General features: G+C 39.2%; 1 protein-coding gene across 10 annotated transcripts in view; it reads left to right on the top strand.

The window, feature by feature from the left end:
• The window catches only part of stk32a (serine/threonine kinase 32A), a 72,078-nt gene that overhangs the window by 39,302 nt on the left and 11,922 nt on the right, over window positions 1-20,854 (top strand). For 9 of the 10 annotated variants that reach the window (XM_061751389.1, XM_061751386.1, XM_061751383.1 and 6 more), the window contains 6 exons: window positions 6,168-6,205; window positions 7,762-7,851; window positions 8,675-8,778; window positions 11,390-11,506; window positions 13,682-13,807; window positions 14,874-15,002. In XM_061751389.1, the coding sequence (XP_061607373.1) occupies window positions 6,168-6,205; window positions 7,762-7,851; window positions 8,675-8,778; window positions 11,390-11,506; window positions 13,682-13,807; window positions 14,874-15,002 (604 nt within the window). Of the gene's footprint in view, window positions 1-6,167; window positions 6,206-7,761; window positions 7,852-8,674; window positions 8,779-11,389; window positions 11,507-13,681; window positions 13,808-14,873; window positions 15,003-20,473; window positions 20,614-20,854 lie in introns of those variants that run through there. The other variant, XM_061751390.1, reaches the window with a different exon arrangement.

Genomic DNA, 20,854 nt, shown 5'->3' with positions numbered 1-20,854 from the left:
TTGCTAAAATTGCCAACTTTTGTGGTTACTTAAATAAGCCTTGTTATTGACGTATTTTAGAAATTCACAACTTAATCCTGGGATTTTCGGGGTTTGTGGTTGAAAAGCATTTGGCATTATTTCCCACTTAATTTTTGTGGCCTTTAAAAAGTAGAAGATATTGTACAGCAGTGGGTTCATGTTAATTGTATCCAGATATAATTGCATAATGGCACCTTTAAGCATTCAGTAAGACCAATCAGTCATAATTTCCACAATGTGTCAGTGAATACGTATTTGTTCTTCATCATCTGATGAGCTACTATTATAGATACAGAAAGATAGACAGAAAAGGTGGATCTTCTCCAACCTACAGTCATGCTGTGTTTAGTTAGAAAGTGTTTTCAACAGTAGGCACTCAGATGGGTTGGAATTAGTAACAACTGAGTGAGCCTCACTTAAATGACACCTGCAGGGGCTCGATGGTTCCCTCCAAACAAGTGGAAACGTTTGGGAGAGGAAGACATTCGTATGTCTGTCTGTGTGCCATTAGCAACACTCTGTTGAGCATTTTTGGGTGTTTTCTGCAGTCCTCATAATGGAGGAACTTGCATGTTGTCACATCTGTCAATCATGGCCGTCATAGCATTGGAAGGAAGTCTTTGAAGGACTGTTTTGTTTTGTTTTTCTCTTCTTCTAGAGACAAAAATAAATATCCAACCTGTGCATGGGGCTTCCCTTAATTTCTTAGTATTAATTCTTGGGATTAGAGCGTCTGCCTCACAGTTCTGAAGTCCGGGGTTCAATCCCCGGTCCCGTCTGTGTGGAGTTTGCATGTTCTCCCCGTGCCTGCGTGGGTTTTCTCCGGGCACTCCGGTTTCCTCCCACATCCCAAAAACATGCATTAATTGGAGACTCTAAATTGCCCGTAGGTGTGAATGTGAGTGCGAATGGTTGTTTGTTTATATGTGCCCTGTGATTGGCTGGCAACCAGTTAAGGGTGTACCCTGCCTCCTGCCTGATGATAGCTGAGATTGGCTCCAGCCCGCCCGCGACCCTTGTGAGGATAAGCGGTGCAAAAAATGGATGGATGGATAATTCTTGGGATGAGCTTTCCCTTTTGCATTAAAGCAAGCATTAGATGAATTATATTTTTAAGACTTCTCAATATTAATGACTCCCAATGACCTTTTAGAACTATATTATGCATCAGGCCAACTTCATCTCCCCTGTTATAAAAAAAAAAAAAAAAAAAAAACTACAAAACTGAAAACTTCATTTTAAAATACAAAACAAACAAGCACTTAACCATCTAATTCCAGTCGACATATCACGTTTAAATATTAAACTATAGTATTTTGGTCTCTGAAAGATTGATGCCGTCGTCAGGCTCAAATGAGTGGAAGGTCAAATGCCTTAGACATTTTTCAGAAGTCAGTGAGCTGAATCTAACTGCTGTGTTTTGTTGCCAATTAAAGACATAGCAGAAAGGGAATCTTTTGAATATTTCAGAATACAAGTCCTCTTTTCTTTGCTTTGCAAGAGTAACATTTGGATTATTCTCCATGGAGCAGTGAAGCTCTGCTTGTGATTGAAATTATACATTTTGCATGTCAAACTTTACAAAAAGCATCTACTGTAGTCGAGTGAATCAAAAATAAAAACACATTACATATGTGAAGGATCAGATTCAGTCACTTTTATTCTGGCTTTTGTGGCGACGTTCCATATACATTTGAGCGTATTCATTCTTCATTTGGGGAAATATGAAAATAGAAAAAGATGGAAAGGAATGATCGGAGGGATATTATATGTTCATGTTTCATAAATATAGATTAAGGCACTGGTGTCAAACTCAAGGCCCGGGAGCCAGATCCGGCCCGCCACTTGATTTTATGTGGCCTGCGAAGGCAAATCATGTGTCAACTTCCATTATTCTTGTTAAAATCTGCACCGAAATTTCAAATAGTCATATATCATAAATGATAATGTTGAGATACTGCAAGCATTTTTGTGTTACCAAACATGAACAATAGTTGAAAAACCCATTACCCTTGATTTCTTATTCCAAAACTAGTTCCAAAACTAAAGATTTTTATGGTTTCCAAAGCATAACGGCCCTCTGAGGGAAACCGTAACTACTATATGGCCCGCGACAAAAATGAGTTTGACACCCCTGGATTAAGTTGAAAGCTGGTGTCAGCTCCTTGAATGTTGCACCCAAAGAAGCAGACATTGAGGCTGTCAAAAATCTCCCTAAGTGCACGAGAGGCCAGAGAATGATTACCAGACATCGCTAATCACAGAAAAATGTCTTATCTGTTGCAAAGAAAAAGGCGGATGACATGATGGCGGGATCGGGTTTATTCGTAGGACTGACTGGTTGTGTAATTGGGATGTGCATTTTGGCCTTAGTTTTATTTCGGTGCCTTTTTTAGTTTTCTCCAAAGTCTCCACACTTGTCAGCCTGACATCATCCAGCATCCACACTCAGCTTGCGTTAATGAATAAGGAATGAAAATCTCCCAGTCATAAACACACACACACACACACACAGAATGTCCCCCTACGTGAGAAAACACACTCACGTACGTACACTTGCACCATCCTCACACGTTGGCTGCTTAGCTTTAACCATAAGACGAAACGGGCGAGTGTGAGTCACATCACAGTTTGTAAGATTGGAGCTTTCTGTTGATGTTCAAAGGCTGCCTGCGCAGCTCCTACATGATTGATGACTCATTAGAATTATTTTGTGATTCTCGATTATATGCTTATGACCATGAACAAAAATACTGTAGCTTGTTCCCTTTGTGACAGTAGCTCACCGGTTATGCTGTATCATTGAACATTTATGATTCAAGTCCTTAAATGGAGTACACGCATACCGAGTTTTAACATCTTAACCAGTTTGTCAAATTTGAGAGATCCCACACATGACGACGAAAAAATAAATCTTGTGTGTTCTTACTGCTCTAGCAGTAGTGTGTGGCATACTGGAGATGAACAACTATGCACACTACACACATAACAATATCCCCACCGACAATCGTGAGCCTCCTCCCGAACCACAGATAAGACTACAGATAAGACAGTTTTCTGCGATTAGCGATGTCTGGTAATCATTCTCTGGCCTCTCGTGCACTGAGCAAGTCTGTCATAGTACCAAGACTGACCCCTGTGTGGAAGTGTGGTGCCAAAATGGTGGAAAAGTTTTTTTATTGGTTTTATAGTGTGTGGTGTACTCAAGATAACTAACATAGTACCGTTCCGTTTCACATCACAATCACCCGGTCCGTTGCTCGGCCCACCTCTGTGTAGACCACACATTTGTGATCGTAAACATTGAACATTTTGAACAATTATGATTGTCAGCCCAGACCATTTTCCGAGCAGATCGGGGAAGAAAAATCACTTTTAATACAACCCACACCACAAGATAATCGCTCAGAATAATCTTTAGAGATCTCCGATAATCGCGCCTTTGCCGATTTTGATCAGCTCTTGTAACTTTATGACATTTACTCACAATTTGACTGTGTTTTTTTTTTCTTGTCACTGTGGTCCCTAAACTCCTTCTCCTTCAATTACAGTTTATTAGAAGAAAAAGGTCCACTGTAGATTCTGGAAAACATGTCTTTCGATAAACAATATACTATTTTGTGTAATTTTTGTTGGGAGGTGGGGTGTAAATATTAGGAACATTTCATGTCACCATTATAGTCACCCAAATGATCACTTTTATCAGATAGATGCAGGTGAGTGTTTGATAGAAGTATTATAGGCTTTCCAGATTATGAACAAATGTACAAATTAGGATTCTGTTGTCTGTCCTTGTGTGAAAGTCCTGCCACACTTCCTATTGCGTTGTGTGGTTGAGTGACCCATGCATGTCCGAACCGTGGTTCTCAGGTGCGTCAGCGAGCTCCGGTATCAGCTCAGGATCTTATGACCGGGTACAGGTTTCAGTTACCCCTCTGCCTCTGATAGCAGGCTGTAATGAGGCCATTAGATCCTGCTAATAGCTTGTTGAAGCAGTCAAGTGAGAGAAAAGCAGCTCGGATCATCTTGCACCAAGTAAACCAAGCACTTCTTCTCACATTACTCAAATAAGACGGCTTTTAACATCCTATTCATTCTCCTTAATTGACCAATTTATCAATTATAATGCCTTTCTGTACTCACACCCATTTCCGATGACGTTCTTTACGCTTGCTGACTTCAGTCAACCATGTTTCCTTTTTTCCTCTTTTCTTCTTTCCTTTTATTCTATTTACATCCAATTGTTTCCTATTGTTTTATTACTACTGGTGTTATGCTGTTTTTGTTTGTTTGCAGGATTATGCAAAATCTATGACACAAACCAAAAAAAAAAACATGTTCTGCATGAGTAATAAAATTCAATAAAATGTTGCAGATGCAGATAAAGGTGCAGAGGTTTCTTAGGGCAGATTCATTAAAGGATGACAGATTTTTGACGATATTCATAGTTCTTATTATATCAAATCCTGTTACGCAATGTACTGTATTAATTCATTTACTAAATAATTTTCATGCAGAATATTTGAAACATCCATTTTACCAGTGACTCTCAACTGTTGGTTTCTGGGTGGAATAGCAAATCAAACAAACAAAAACAAACAAAAAATAAGTACAATTTTATGCACAGCCGATGTTGGACTTTTATTATTGTATTTTGAATTGGAAATTAATAAAAATAATAACCTTATTGCTTTATGTCTAATTCACAGTTTTCTGTCATTCCCTCAGCCATCGTTTGGGTCCCTCCTTGTCACCCTATTTGACCATGTCATCCTGGCCTCTTTCAACCATGTAAAAAGGCTTCCTTTTCCCCCCTCACATCCAATCCTAGTCAGACTCTCTCTGTCACTTCCCTCCTGCCAGCCCCTGAGGCAAATGTCAGCTAATTAAGGCTTACATGACTGACCTTTCTCACCTTCCCACCTGTGCACACGCACCACTTGATCTGCCAGGGCATCTGTGAGCCCAGCACCGCGCCGCTAACGTCAGCCACTGGGACAGAAGCACAAAACCCAGGTCGGCCTGCCCTTTGATATGCTAAATATCACTAGCTTCCTGCGGGCACTTGACTGTAATGAGGGGAAGCACAATGAGGTGGCTTCCATAAAATCTTCAGTCGTTCAACCCCAAGTGTCATTGCACAATTCTTCTTGAATCAGTTTTGTTACTTCTTTCAGCAGTCACTTAATACATAAACAGCATTGAGCCTAGTCTATTACTTCCACCATCTTGGAAACACGATGTGGTATGCTTTGGATTGTCAGCTAATTTTTCCCAGCTCCTTACTTTCCTTTTCCCACCATATAAGTGCTAGAGGATTCTGCATCTTTTTGGACAATTGTCAAAAAAAAAAAAAAAAAGTACCGGCATTACTAGCAACTCTTTACTGCTCAGTGATTGTTTTTTTGTCAATGTCTTTATGTCTCAAAAGTGTTCTCTGTCAATTGACTGTCTGTTGTCGTACTAGAGCGGCTCCAAATACCGGAGACAAATTCCGGTATTTGGAGCCAAGTATGTCCATGTTTTTGGACATATTTGGCAAATAAAGATGATTCTGATTCTGATAAATACCGCTATATAAAACAATGAGCGTCAATCAACACAGTGTCAAAAGGGTTGCAACAGCATCGAAATGCAACTTAAACTCATATTTCATTTATTTTTTTGATGAAAAAGTACCCACGCCATTGAACCAGATATATTATGTGATTACAAAATATTAATATTCATATTATTATTACTTCTGCCTGCGGTCACATTATCAACAACCTTTACTTCTCCATACTTTCCTCTTCTCAGTTTATTAATACCACTATACAAAACAATGAGCATAAATTGACAAGTTTATCAAAATCCAATTCATGGTCTTTGTTTCCCCAACATTTTAACACAAAAAAGTAGCCATTTAACTGAACCAAACGTACCATTAAAATGCTTATTAAAATCTAACATTATGTAAAAATTATGATTTTATTATCATTTGAAGATGCTGTCTCATTTGGGCCTGATTTTGCAAAACCCATCTCTGCATATAAACATGTAAACAATGCCACATTTTATAAACGTGTATATTTGGACAGAAATGATTTTTAGGTAATTGTAAAGAAAAAAAAACTATCTAATCAATGTTGTATTTCTCCCTTCAGAGACATCAAGCCTGACAACATACTACTGGATGAACACGGTGAGCTCTTTTTATAGCTAATTTTTTTCATGTATTCATAATAAACAAAAAGGTAGAGTCCCAAATTTGTACGACAAACTTGTGAGCCTGTTGTCACTGGAATTCATCCATCCAGCCAACCATTCTCAATACCGCTTGTCCTGTTCAGGGTCACGGGGTGCTGGAGCCTATCCCAGCTGACTTTGGGCGAAAGACAGACTACACCCTGAACTGGTCAACAGTCAGCTGCAGGGCACATATAGACACGGACAACCACTCGCATTCACATTCACACCATCATTGAGTTGGAACTGAACCCACGCTGCCTGCACCAAAGTCATACGAATACACCACTACACCATCAGCGACACCACTGAAATTCATTTAGATATAAATGTCTATTTGTTTTTTTGTGATAACTCCCAGATGGGTCATGTCTTCCCCATGTAGCAAAATAAGTATGAAAATAGCTCAAAAACATCAAAGTTCAAGTTCCGGTTTTTACAGAGATTAGGTCAGCAAAAAGAGATCCATGAGCTGATGAGTAAAGCCCTGCACTTGCTTTTAAATGTAATACTAGAGTTTAAATATTCAAATATCCATGGAGATCTCAAATATGTGCTGAGGCGATTATCTGGGACATTATTACGCCATCTTTGTTAATCACTGTTTGAGTGATGTCGAATAAAGGATGGAATGACGCACTTACAAGTTCTCATATAGTCAAATGACGTGTAAATCCATACTGGGACCATTAGCAAATTCATTTATGAATATTTATAGTACATGTTGTTCACTGTAGTTCTTATTATTAATAGCCATGAGCATTTGTAGACAGAGAGAATATGAAAATGGAATAAGTACCCAGAGGATCAAACTAACGACAGTTGTGGTAATCCTGGTCAACGACATGAGAGAATCTGATAAACCATTGTTCAGATGTACAGGTTCTGGCCTGACAACTGTGACAAGGCTGTAAAACTCCCCTTATATATCCATCAAACGTTTAAAACAAAAGATGTAAGGTGAGAAAGATGAAAGTGTGAGCTCCGAGGCATCATTAAATATGAAAAATGATAATTAAGTTCGCTTCCACTTGATGTTTCAGTCCTTCTGTACCTCTATTACCTTGAGCTGTCATCACACTGAAGTAAATATGCCGCAGGTCTACCCAATCTATCCTTAGTACTGAAAACTATCTGTGTTAAACTAGAATTAAAAAATAACAAAGGAGCTAACAGTGATATTGAAGCAAATGTTAAGAAGCCAAGAGGTCAGTTGCAGTGAAACTTGTACAATTTAACCTCGAAATATTTTGTTGTGTTTTTACTCATTTGTTTGTGTCATAAATTCAATGTCGTTGGGACTTTATTGAACGGGATCTACAACCCTGTGTTTTTAGTTCAATATGCATTTTTTTACCCATGGGAAAAATAATAAGAAGGGTGTTTGAGTTACGAAACTCCACTATTACAATGATGATAGCACATCATTGCCACCTATAAAATATGCCTGGTATGCATAAGAGCTACACTGTAAACATACAGGATATTACATAAAATCTCTTTGTTCAACAGGTCACGTCCATCTAACAGACTTCAACATTGCCGCCATTGTGAAAGAGGACCTCAAGGCGACATCTATTGCAGGGACCAAACCATACATGGGTTAGAAAATATACAATACATACATTGAACCCCCGTTTATTGTGGGCAATATGTTCCAGACCCACCCACGATAGGTGAAAATCTGTCATTTTGAGAGGTCATAAAACATCTTAAATAGTTTCAAAATCCACTTAAAACCTTTTAAAACACATTTCAAACATGTTATTCACGCCTGTTAAAAAATGAGACTCATACTCACACAGTTTTCCAAATAAGAGGCGAGGCATGCTTGCTTCAAGTCGTTTGTCACTCCCAGTTAACGTTTAGTGTAAAACTGACACATAAAAAGAAAGAGAATTAAACATTGTACAAATGTATATTTAAACAGCTATATTAAAGAACCTCTGCCAGCAAAACATTATATACGGGCTAACAGAAATTAGCATTGTTAAGATAATTAAAAACCTTTAATCAACTTCTTTAACACACACACAGAAGCAACACACGTACAAAAATAGCATACAATAATACTCACAGGCATATTTTATCTCTGTTTTGTGGAAACAAAGTTTATTACTAGAGTTTAGTTTGGGACGTTCTCTGGCTCTTCTTGCTCTTCTTCTTCTATTATGCTGTATGTCTTCCAGTCAATCGCAGTGCTGCCCGGCATGTTGTCACACAACGTGGTAATAATTGTTTAAAAATCTGCAATATACCTGGGTTACAAAAGATAAACTTTGATTTAGCGGGGTTACACAGTTGTGTCAATGGATTTAAAGGCTGCTGCTTGTTCAACCAGTCTTTAACGGTAAACCAATGACACAACTACCCACTTTTTCTAACTAATCTATATTTTTTACTTTGGTCTGTCTTACCATTGCAGCTCCAGAGCTATTTCAGATCTTTGAAGGCTCCCATCCTGGTTATTCTTTCTCAGTGGATTGGTGGTCACTGGGCATCACAGCTTACGAGCTGCTCAGAGGGCAGGTAACAAACAAAGCATTGCTATCTCAGCATCATCACCGCGCACTCCGGCTTGGTCCCACGCCATTTATTATCGCACTGAACAATAAATATGGAAGCCTGTGTGAGTAGGCCAGGCCAGACGCCAGTCCCATAAAACAGAAGGGAATAAAGCTGTAATTGAATTTTCCATTTAGACTGACCTTACTGGTGAATATGCTTGAACATTTTAGTCACGCCGTGAGACAGATTGGTGTGAGAGCATGTGGAAATATATTCAAAGATTATTTCGAGAGCCATGTAATTGAAATTGATTTCCTCAAATGGGGTTTAGATTTTTCCTTTTGCTGGTCTCATCTGAAGGACTTAAATTAAAAATGTCATGGAAATAAACATGGTGCAGAATCCTTTCACTCAATCTTCTCGGCTGCAGGTTTTCTAATCAACATCCTCAGTCTTCCACGTTGATCATACTCGAGGCACAATTACCGCCACCTACAGGGCCAGACACTGATAGACATTAAAGGTGTCAAACCAACTTTTTCAAGTACAACCCCAATTCCAATGAAGTTGGGACGTTAAACAGAATACAATGATTTGCAAATCATGTTCAACCTATATTTAATTGAATACACTACAAAGACAAGATATTTAATGTTCAAACTGATAAACTTTATTGTTTTTAGCAAATAATCATTTACTTAAAATTTTATGGCTGCAACACATTCCAAAAAAGCTGGGACAGGTGGCAAAAAATACTGAGAAAGTTGAGGAATGCTCATCTAACACCTGTTTGGAACATCCCACAGGTGAACAGGCTAATTGGGAACAGGTAGGTGCTATGATTGGGTATAAAAGGAGCTTCCCTGAATTGCTCAGTCATTCACAAGCAAAGATAGGGCCAGGTTCACCTCTTTGTAAACAAGTGCGTGAGGAAATAGTCGAACAGTTTAAGGACAATGTTACTCAACGTACAATTGGAAGGAATTTAGGGATTTCATCATCTACGGTCCATAGTATCATCAAAAGGTTCAGAGAATCTGGAGAAATAACTGCATGTAAGCGGCAAGGCCGAAAACCAACATTGAATGCCCGTGACCTTCGATCCCTCAGGCGGCACTGCATCAAAAACCGACATCAATGTGGAAAGGATATCACCACATGGGCTCAGGAACACTTCAGAAAACCAATGTCAGTAAATACAGTTTGGCGCTACATCCGTAAGTGCAACTTGAAACTCTACTATGCAAAGCAAAAGCCACTTATCAACAACACCCAGAAACGCCGCCGGCTTCTCCGGGCCCGAGCTCATCTAAGATGGACTGATGAAAAGTGGAAAAGTGTTCTGTGGTCCGACTAGTCCACATTTCAAATTATTTTTGGAAATTGTGGACGTCGTGTTATCTGGGCCAAAGAGGAAAAGAACCATCCGGACTATTATGGACGCAAAGTTCAAAAGCCAGCATCTGTGATGGTATGGGGCTGTGTTAGTGCCAATGGCATGGGTAACTTACACATCTGTGAAAACACCATTAATGCTGAAAGGTACATACAGGTTTTGGAGAAACATATGCTGCCATCCAAGAAACGTCTTTTTCATGGACACCCCTGCTTATTTCAAGAAGACAATGCCAAACCACATTCTGCACATGTTACAACAGCGTGGCTTCGTTGTAAAAGAGTGTGGGTACTAGACTGGCCTGCCTGCAGTCCAGACCTGTCTCCCATTGAAAATGTGTGGCGCATTAGGAAGCGTAAAATACGACAACGCAGACCTCGGACTGTTGAACAGCTGAAGCTGTACATCAAGCAAGAATGGGGAATAATTCCACCTACAAACCTTTAACAATTAGTGTCCTCAGTTCCCAAACGTTTATTGAATGTTGTTAAAAGAAAAGGTGATGTAACACAGTGGTAAACATGACCCTGTCCCAGATTTTTTAGAATGTGTTGCAGCCATGAAATTATAAGTTAATGATTATTTGCTAAAAATAATAGTTTATCAGTTTGGAAATTAAGTATCTTCTATCTGTAGTGTATTCAATTAAATATAGGTCGAACATGATTTGCAAATCATGATATTCTGTTTTTATTTATGTTTAACACAATGTCCCAACTTCATTGGAATTGGGGTTGTATTTGGGATGTAATATTGGCTCTTTGGTGCCTCAGTAAACGTGAAATATGAATTAAAATTGTCCACGCATTCCTGACTTCCAAATGTTTTTCTGCAGAGAGGCCTGAAATCAGGTCATTCGACTTTTTTGAGCTTATCTACGTCACAAGTGATGCTCTCCGCTGACCTCTCCGCTCCCGAGCCAGCGCTGTCAATGTAACAAACACGTGTGCTCTCACAAGTGGCCAACCAACCAGAGAGAACTCAGCAAACGAAAAAAAAATAAGAAAGCCATTTCCTTCTTGCTGTTTTGTAAAGAGTTGTTTCGTCCCTTTCTATGTTATATCATTTGTCCTCATGGAGACAGAAAATGAACAGAACCAGAGGGAGAAACATGAGGGGGGAAAAACAGAAAGCGGCTGATTGCTTTTAAGACACCTACTTTGTCAAAGAAACTCCCGCAGACAGTTGAACACAAGCATTTGTAAGATGTTCTCCCGTCTCCTCGCCGGCTTTCAGAGGCCGTATGTGATGAGGTCCAGCACCCCAACCAATGAGATCCTTCACACCTTCCACAAGGTGCACCTCAGCTTCCCAGCAGTGTGGTCCTCAGAGATGAAGTCTCTTCTGAGAAAGGTAAACCAGACTATGTGTAACTGATTGGCACGCCACATAAATCCACACATTTCATTAAACTGACACATTTTCATGCACAATTGGTTGCTTTCTATACAACAATATACATAACATAATCACAGTTAGCTATTCACATTCACCTGTACAGTGGACCCTCGATAGAACGGACGGGGGGTCGTCCGATATAGCTGATTGTCTGTTATATTGAAGCATTTCCTTTTTTTTTTTTTTTTTTTTTTCCTTTTTTCTTTTTTCTTTTTTGAGGCCATATGCACCCATATTACTGTATAATACTTCCATCCATCCATTTTCTGAGCCGCTTCTCCTCACTAGGGTCGCGGGCGTGCTGGAGCCTATCCCAGCTATCATCGGGCAGGAGGCGGGGTACACCCTGAACTGGTTGCCAGCCAATCGCAGGGCACATAGAAACAAACAACCATTCGTACTCACAGTCATGCCTACGGGCAATTTAGAGTCTCCAATTAATGCATGTTTTTGGGATGTGGGAGGAAACCGGAGTGCCCGGAGAAAACCCACGCAGGCACGGGGAGAACATGCAAACTCTACACAGGCGGGGACGGGGATTGAACCCCGCACCTCACCTGTACAGTGGACCTTCGATAGAACGGACGGGGGATCGTCCGATATAGCTGATTGTCTGTTATATTGAAGCATTTCTTTTTTTTTTTTTTTTTTTTTTTTTTTCCTTTTTTCTTTTTTGAGGCCATATGCACCCATATTACTGTATAATACTTCCATCCATCCATTTTCTGAGCCGCTTCTCCTCACTAGGGTCGCGGGCGTGCTGGAGCCTATCCCAGCTGTCATCGGGCAGGAGGCGGGGTACACCCTGAACTGGTTGCCAGCCAATCGCAGGGCACATAGGAACAAACAACCATTCGCACTCACAGTCATGCCTACGGGCAATTTAGAGTCTCCAATTCATGCATGTTTTTTGGGATGTGGGAGGAAACCGGAGTGCCCGGAGAAAACCCACGCAGGCACGGGGAGAACATGCAAACTCCACACAGGCGGGGAGGGGGATTGAACCCCGCACCTCAGAACTGTGAGGCTGACGCTCTAACCAGTCGGCCACCGTGCCGCTGTATAATACATAATTAGTTTATTTAGAGGAATGTTATAAGAGAAGCTTGAAATTGCTTGATGTTTGGGCAGCCACTCCAGAGACCCAACTATATTTATACAAGAAATTAAAAAGGTAATGTCCCCCTTTAATGCACATGCGTGATTTGCCCGCCATTTTGGGATTTATTTTTTCCATTTGAAAATCATGCGGGCATGCTCACAAGTTGTGCCACGTGGGTTGCCATTGTTGCTTTGGTTATTGGTTTGCATAAAAAATATTCTATTCATACTAATGTTCATTTCAAAACGCTTCTACTTTTAGACATGCTTTAGGCTCAAGAATATCATTATCATGTAAACATACAGCCCAAACAAGACCAGCTATTTTCAGTTAAAAACAATATCATGGGAACAGCCCCTGTGTTTCCACAATTAACCTGACCTACGCTTTGACAAATTATCACCTACCTGTGCTCGGCAGATAATAACCTATAGGTATAAAGGGGCATGAAGTTCTTTTAATGAAGTGTCTGGAGTCCATTCCTTGTGTTTCGATGAAGCCTCTCGCAAGTCCTCGTCAGCTGTTACACTTGAGCGTGTGTCTGCGGGCTTATTCTTGGCAGCCATCCACTGCAGTCTAACTGTTGCATTGCTCCGTGCGCCGATTTCTTGCACCTCATTGGCAATCCCACCGCGTATATGCGTGTGTGTGAGACTGAATGTGTGTGTTTTTGTGTGTGTGTGTGTGTTTGCGTGCGCGCGAGGCTGATGTAAAGACAACGTAAGGGGAAAATTCCACGCACAATATATTTTGCCATTATCCTTCACACTTCACAACCTGCAGAACTCTGCTCAATCACCATTTGCTTTCTCTGTGGGTGCTGTTGTCTTTGAGTCTCCTTTGGCCGCTCCCACCGTCACTTATCACCCTCCACCCTTAGCCCCCCCGCCCCCACACACACAGCATCTTGCAGCTATATCCACATTCTCAGACAGCTCATGTCTCAGTGGGGCCATGCCTCCCCTGCAGACATTGTCTTTTTTTTTTTTTTTTTTTTCACCTAAATTTGATGTTTTTGTCCCCTTCAGTTGCTGTGCATTGACGTCCAGAAGCGCATTTCCTGTCTGGCGGAGCTTCAGGATCTGGACTACATGTCGGACGTCAGCTGGGACATTGTGCTCAATAAACAGATTCCTCCGGGCTTTATTCCCAATGTGAGCATGACAATTCAACTGACATAGCGTGACACTTGGGGAAAAAATGCTCAATCTGGGTATAACAGAACCTTTTTGACTCTGTCCTTAGAATATTTTGTTCCATATTGGAGATATGACACTGTCTTCCATGTGCCATTGCTACATAAATAACATTGTAGTCAATGGCTAAAGGGAATATAAAATACAATCATAAATCCTGCGGTATAGACACCAATATTTTCTATTCGGTGGCAGAAAAAGATTTAATGGTGTCCTAATCTCTCTGATGATGGTCTCACACTGTGTTGACACTTTAAAACAGAGTACAAAGAAATTATAAGTATATATACTACTAACTGAAACTAATCAGAATAATAATAATCAGAAATGTGTCTGGCTGACTCATTTGACTGGAAAAATTTTGATGTGCCAGATGTTGCTGATCCACTCCAGTCCTGTAGGTGGCAGCAATTGTAATGAGCGCTACTATCTGTTAAATCTGCTTTATTTGGCATTGTAAGGTTTTTGGTCTTTTTGCGTCATACCTCGAGGACTTCCTGTATAGTGTTCCTCCCGCATATTCCTGGATATCTTTTGGGAACCTACCTGCCTTTATCCCCAAAAAACTCACCTATTAGTGTTTTTGTGCTCAGGCCAAACCCATGTCTAAAATACAGTACATTCCAGTGGAACCTTGATTTAACGGACTAATAGGGGGATGGGTCATCCGTTAAAGCCGATTGTGTGTTAAATAGAAGTACTATTTTTGTGGCCTAAAAACACAGAGTACGGTACACAATTATTTTAAATAAATATATAAAAGCTTGAAAATGTTCGAAAGGTTTTGGCGTTTATCCAAATTTAACTCGCTGTCGCTTGAGAGGGGGGATTACGGCATGTTGGGCCCTTGTTTTAATATGGCTATTTCTTCTGTAACTCCACTTTAGCATGTTTGCATCGTCAAAACACACACTGACAAAAACTAAAAGATAACATTTAATTTCACGCAATATTTAACATCACATTTAATCACTATTTAATGGTCATCTTGTCTTATAAAACTCTTATATGTGACTTTTTGCAGAAACGGCGACTAAACTGTGATCCTACATTTGAGCTGGAAGAAATGATTTTGGAGTCCAAGCCTCTTCACAAAAAGAAAAAAAGGCTCGCTAGAAAGACCAGGGACCAGGGTTCCGACGGGTCACCACAGGTAATACCAAATAATAATAATAATATAATAAATAATAATTACGGCGGCACGGTGGACGACTGGTTAGCGCGTCTGCCTCACAGTTCTGAGGACCGGGGTTCAATCCCCGTCCCCGCCTGTGTGGAGTTTGCATGTTCTCCCCGTGCCTGCGTGGGTTTTCTCCGGGCACTCCGATTACATCCCACATCCCCAAAACATGCATGGTAGGTTAATTGACAACTCTAAATTGCCCGTAGTTGTGAATGTGAGTGTGAATGGTTGTTTGTTTCTATGTGCCCTGCGATTGGCTGGCAACCAGTTCAGGGTGTACCCCGCCTCGTTGCCCGATGATAGCTGGGATAGGCTCCAGCACGCCCGCGACCCTAGTGAGGAGAAGTGGCTCAGAAAATGGATGGATGGAGGAATAATAATTACAAACAAATAATCACAAGGGATATCCAAAGGCTGCATTTGTTCGGACCATTTTTTTACTTCATGGTCATTGCCCTGAAGAAGTTTGGTTTGCCGTCTTTAAATTCGTAATAGAATGTCAAGGACACGTTTAAGGACTCACTCATCGTCACAACAAATGGTCTGCTTGCCCGCAGCCTGACTTTGCAAATAACGTGATCCCCTTGCTCATTTTCAATTTTCCTCACAGTTTTTCACGCACATAAATCAGCTGTACTCTCTGGGTGTTTATAAAAACAGAGGCGAGAACAGAAAGGTTAATTTGATGGTCCAGTCAAGTACGATGCGGCTGGTGCACTCGCACAACTACACACATTACACACTGTAAGTGAAGGAAATTAAAGTGGAAATATGAGTGAGTTATAGTTTCATCTTTTGTTGTGTTTTGATCAATGCTTAGTTAACCACTCTTGTAAAAAAGTTTAGTTCATTATTATTTTTTTTAGTTTCTCACATCTTATCAGTTAAAAGTACTGAAAGGCTTGGGGACACTTTAAAATGTCACAAGAAATGGAGAGTTCCTCTGCAACATGGTGAGTGTAGTTATTAAACAAAGTCTTGGTTTTATATTGATATATATATATATATATATATATATATATATATATATATATATATATATATATATATATATAGCCTAGTTCTATTGTAATACAAGAGCAACATGAAAATACTGTAATTTCTTGTGTATAATGCACATTTTCCCCCCCAGAAATTGTCAAAAGTCAATAGAGTGCATAACACATAGGTATAGGGATAAAATGGAAAAAAAACTAACATTTTATCAATGTATGCCGTCATCTAGAGGTTATGAGAAAGGTGTACACTTTCATTCTAATATGCCACTGCCACCTAGAGGTTATAAAAAGTTGTACCCTACATTTTCATTCCAATATGACAGGGGTACGTATGACTGCACATATATACAGTTGTCTTCATAAGTTTACATACACTGCCAGAATTTGTGAAATATATTTTTTTAAATATGACTGATGACTGAACAACAACCATCATTAATTTCTTTATCATTATGTTTTGTTCAAAAATAATGCTTTTCTGAAATGCTTAACTGTTTAATTTGAATCCCATTAAAATACAATTTTATGTTTTTCGCTTGGCCCTTAATGTTTTATTTCAAGAATTGTACCCATCTTACAAATTCTGCCTGGGTAATCAAACATACGAGCACAACTGTGTGTTTTCTCATTTACTAAATAAAAGTAGGCCTGTTAATTTCAGTAAATAAAAAAGTATTGCGTGTTCAAATAAGGTGCTTAACTTCAGAATAATTCTTTAATACTTTATGTTTTGTTCATATGGGGAGAAGCAAAATCATGCATTGTAAAAATGCACTCTACATAGGTCGACGGCTTTTCCAGAATTTTGAGGTCAACTTTGGGGATACGTATTATACATGGGTGGGCATTATACACGAGAAATTAAGGTACTTGCTTTCTTGTCTACAACAACTCAAACATGAAGTGCAAACAATGAGCTTACCTTTGATATTGTTACAATTACATGACATTAGACAAAATGGTATTACTGCTTTAGTTGGATTGCACACAATAGCCATGAATCATATTCATGTCAAAGTGACTTGTTGAAAAGTATAAAACACACATAAAAATATTTTTAAAATGTAAAGAAAAATAGCAAGCAAGTTCTTTTGATGGCCTTGTTCTACTTGCCTTTTTAAGATACAGTATAACTTAATTTATATAGTATACTTTATAACTTTTTCAAATATTAAATATTACATTAATTTCTCATTGTAGTTCATCTTTTTTACACACCTTATTTAACACACTAACTTAAAGTAAATGAATGTTTAATACCAAAGTAATCCTGCATAAAATGTTATACACAATGTATTGAGTTTAGACATTTTCAAAAATTCACAATAGAAAAAAATCACACTAACACAACCATCATTATTCAATTTGTAATCCAATTTATCTGGCACGGATATACAGGGAGTCAGATTAACCTGAAATCAACTTTCCCATCTCTACTGCAGGATTTGACATTAAGGTCAAATATTATTAAATACAGAAGACATGAAGGATAAATAGAGGTGAACAGTTTTGAGATGGCCCGGAGACCAAGGTTATGCTGGAGCAGCTGAAACAAGTCAATATTTTGTAATATTTTAAAGGTCCGGTTTGATTGTAGTCTTTCTTGTCGGAGCTAAAAATAATGCATTTGGTGATACTGCTGTCATTGTAAGGAATTAACATTAATAACGGTTATACAATTTTTCCAAAAAGTTAATGTAAAAATGTATTTTGAACTTTTCACACGTCTTCTTAATTTTCTCCCCCTTCATGTTACTTAACATGTACAGTCTTCTCCTCTTCTTCTTTCTAATCGTTGTTTACGTGACTCCTTCTTTTTTAACACAGTAAGTATTGCAAAAAGCCACCAAAAGCAAGAGAAAAAGCAAAAACCAAAAGACATAACTTGATTCCGAGATTTCCCATTATTTCACATATGTACATCAGAATCACAATCAACTTTATTGGCCAAGTATGTTACAAGACAAATACTTAAAATTTAGATGGCATTATTTTTTTATTGAAAAATAAATAAATAAAATATGTAACAATATTTGAATGTTACAAGATATTACACTTTTGTTTAAAATTTTTTAAACATAAAAACAGTTTAATGAAAATTTGTCACATGATTTTTTTTAAGCGGCACGGTGGCCGACTGGTTAGAGCGTCTGCCTCACAGTTGTGAGGACCGGGGTTCAAATCTCAACCCCCCGCCTGTGTGGAGTTTGCATGTTCTCCCTGTGCCTGCGTGGGTTTTCTCTGGGCACTCTGGTTTCCTCCCACATCCCAAAAACATGCATGCTAGGTGTATTGAAGACTCTAAATTGCCCATAGGTGTGAATGTGAGTGCGAATGGTTGTTTGTTTATATGTGCCCTGCGATTGGCTGGGTGTACCCCGCCTCCTGGCCAAAGATAGCTGGGATAGGCTCCAGCACGCCAGCGACCCTTGTGAGGATAAGCGGTTCAGAAAATGGATGGATGGATGGATGGATTTTTTTTATTTCAAATTGTAAACAAAAAAATAATAATAACATTAGTAGATAGCGCTATTTTGTATTTAAAATGTTTTAAGCTAAATGTTGCAATATATCATGCTTCTTTTAAAAAAAATTTAGATACCACACTAGTACTAATAATGTTTTATTTTGTCACCAATAACTCTAGCTGAAATTTAGATTTTTAGTCTTTCTTAGCATATGTTGACATCCAGCATGTTGAATTTGTTTTAGCATGTTTCATAAGTACAAGGTGAAATAGCGCCCCTCCTCAGATTTCTGGCCCTCAGTGGACAAAGTTTGGACATCCATGACCTAGTGCTCAAAGGCAAAAAAAAAAGAAAAAAAAGAAAATTGAATTACTCACCCGTCAATGTAAGCGTACCATGTACCCTGAATAAAAGGTATTGTAGTGACTTTGTGGAACGCAGAAGAAGGAAAACTCCTTTTCTCCATACTGTGCAAGGTGCAAAGCTTGACCTTATCCTTCGGGGCCGCTTGTGATGGATGCACGAATGTGAGAAAGCTATGAAGAAAATTCAAAGTGATATGTGTGCGTATATGTGTGTGTGTAAGGAATAGATTTTTGAGCATGATAACTGGAGCATAGCAGATCAATATTAAATGAAGAAATCCAGCTAGCCTCATGCTCATCTCCAACTGCTTCCTTCTCTTTACCCCGGGAGCATCTCTGTATTCTTTTTGCATATTTATTTCCTCCCTCCATTTGCTGCTTTCTCTCCCCTTCCTTGTCCCGAGACTCTCTGCAATGCTGTCTGCATGTCACTGTCACTCCCTTTCACCGCATGTGACCTCTTTTTCATCCATTTTCCCCCCCTCTTTAGTGTGCTGTTATCTCTCTGCCTCCGCCTGCCCGCCTACTACCGACCTCATAATGTAGCAACGAATTAGCTCGATTGAAACTCTTTGAGAGATTGCAGACATTTTGACTCATTTACCGCACTCATACACACTCTCTGTTGTTGTCTGAAGCGTGAAATGAGAAAACAGAACTTAAGGACATTTAATGGTAGCTGTATTCATAGTTTGATCGGCCGTCGTGCTGGCATGTCAGAACCTGTCAAGGACACTGAGAAATGTCCCCGCCGGGCTCTCTCCCAGCACAGCACTCCCCAATGTTCGATCTAGCAGTTTGAACAATGAGCTGTTGACTGTCTTTTAACGTAATTAAATGGGTGTTTTTGTTATTTGCTGATGGCATAGCATTCATCACATGAATTCTATAACAATAGAAGCATAATGAAGAAAACATTTTGAAAATTGTAGGTAAAATCAATTAAGACCAAGCAAAAGTAGTATGGAAATGTACCAGATCCCTTATTATAATTGTATGGCATTGTGTGCAACCTTATGCAGCACAATGTCCAGGCGTCCTTGTTATTTTGGGTTTTGTGCCATCCACAAACATGACATGTGCTGACATCTTGCCCAGACTAGCTTTTAGTGTCATATCTACAGTGCCGTGAAAAAGTATTGCCCCCTTCTCAAATTAGTATTTTTTTGCATAGTTTCCATTTTAATGTTTAAAATCATCAAACAAATGTAAATATCAGACAAAGATAACCCAAGTAAACACACAATGTAGTTTTTAAATGGTAATTTTAATCATTCAGGAAGAAAAAAAAAATATTCAAAGACAAAAAGTAATGGCCCCCTAAACCTAATAACTATTTGGGCCACCCGTGGCAGCAACAGTTTTTAAGCATTTTGTAGAACTGGGAATGAGTATTTCACATTCCTGTGGTGATATTTTTGCCCACGCTTCCTTGCTGAATTGTTTGAATTCACCAACAATGGAGGGTTTTTGAGCATGAACAATCCTTTTACGATCATGCCACAGCATTTTAATTGGATCCTGACCTTTGGACCAGGCCACTCCAAACATTTTTTAAGCCATTCAGAAGTTGACTTGCCGGTGTGTTTTCGATTGTTGTGATGTTGCAGAACCGAAATGCGCTTCAGCTTGAGGTCACAAACTTGTGGTCGAACATTCTCCTTCAAGATTGTCTGTTAAAGAGCAGAATTTGTGGTTCCATGAATTACAACAAGCTGTCCAGGTCCTGAATATGCAAAGCAACTCCAGACCATCACACTACCACCACCATGTTTGACTGTTGGTATGATATTCTTCTTCTTAAATGCTGTGTTACATTTATACCAGATGTAACGAGACACACACCTTGCAAAAAGTTAAACTTTCGTCTCGTCAATCCATAGAATATTCTCCCTCAAATCTTGCGAATCATTCATGTTTTTTTTTTTTTTTTTTTTTAAAGACGAGCCTCTACGTTCTTTTTGGTCAGCAGTGCATTTTTGCTATGGAAC

The sequence above is a fragment of the Phyllopteryx taeniolatus genome, chromosome 17 (genome assembly GCF_024500385.1).
Source record: "Phyllopteryx taeniolatus isolate TA_2022b chromosome 17, UOR_Ptae_1.2, whole genome shotgun sequence".
Lineage (NCBI taxonomy): Eukaryota > Metazoa > Chordata > Actinopteri > Syngnathiformes > Syngnathidae > Phyllopteryx > Phyllopteryx taeniolatus.
Note: the sequence above shows the minus strand (reverse complement) of the source record. Positions and strands in the feature narration are given on the sequence as shown.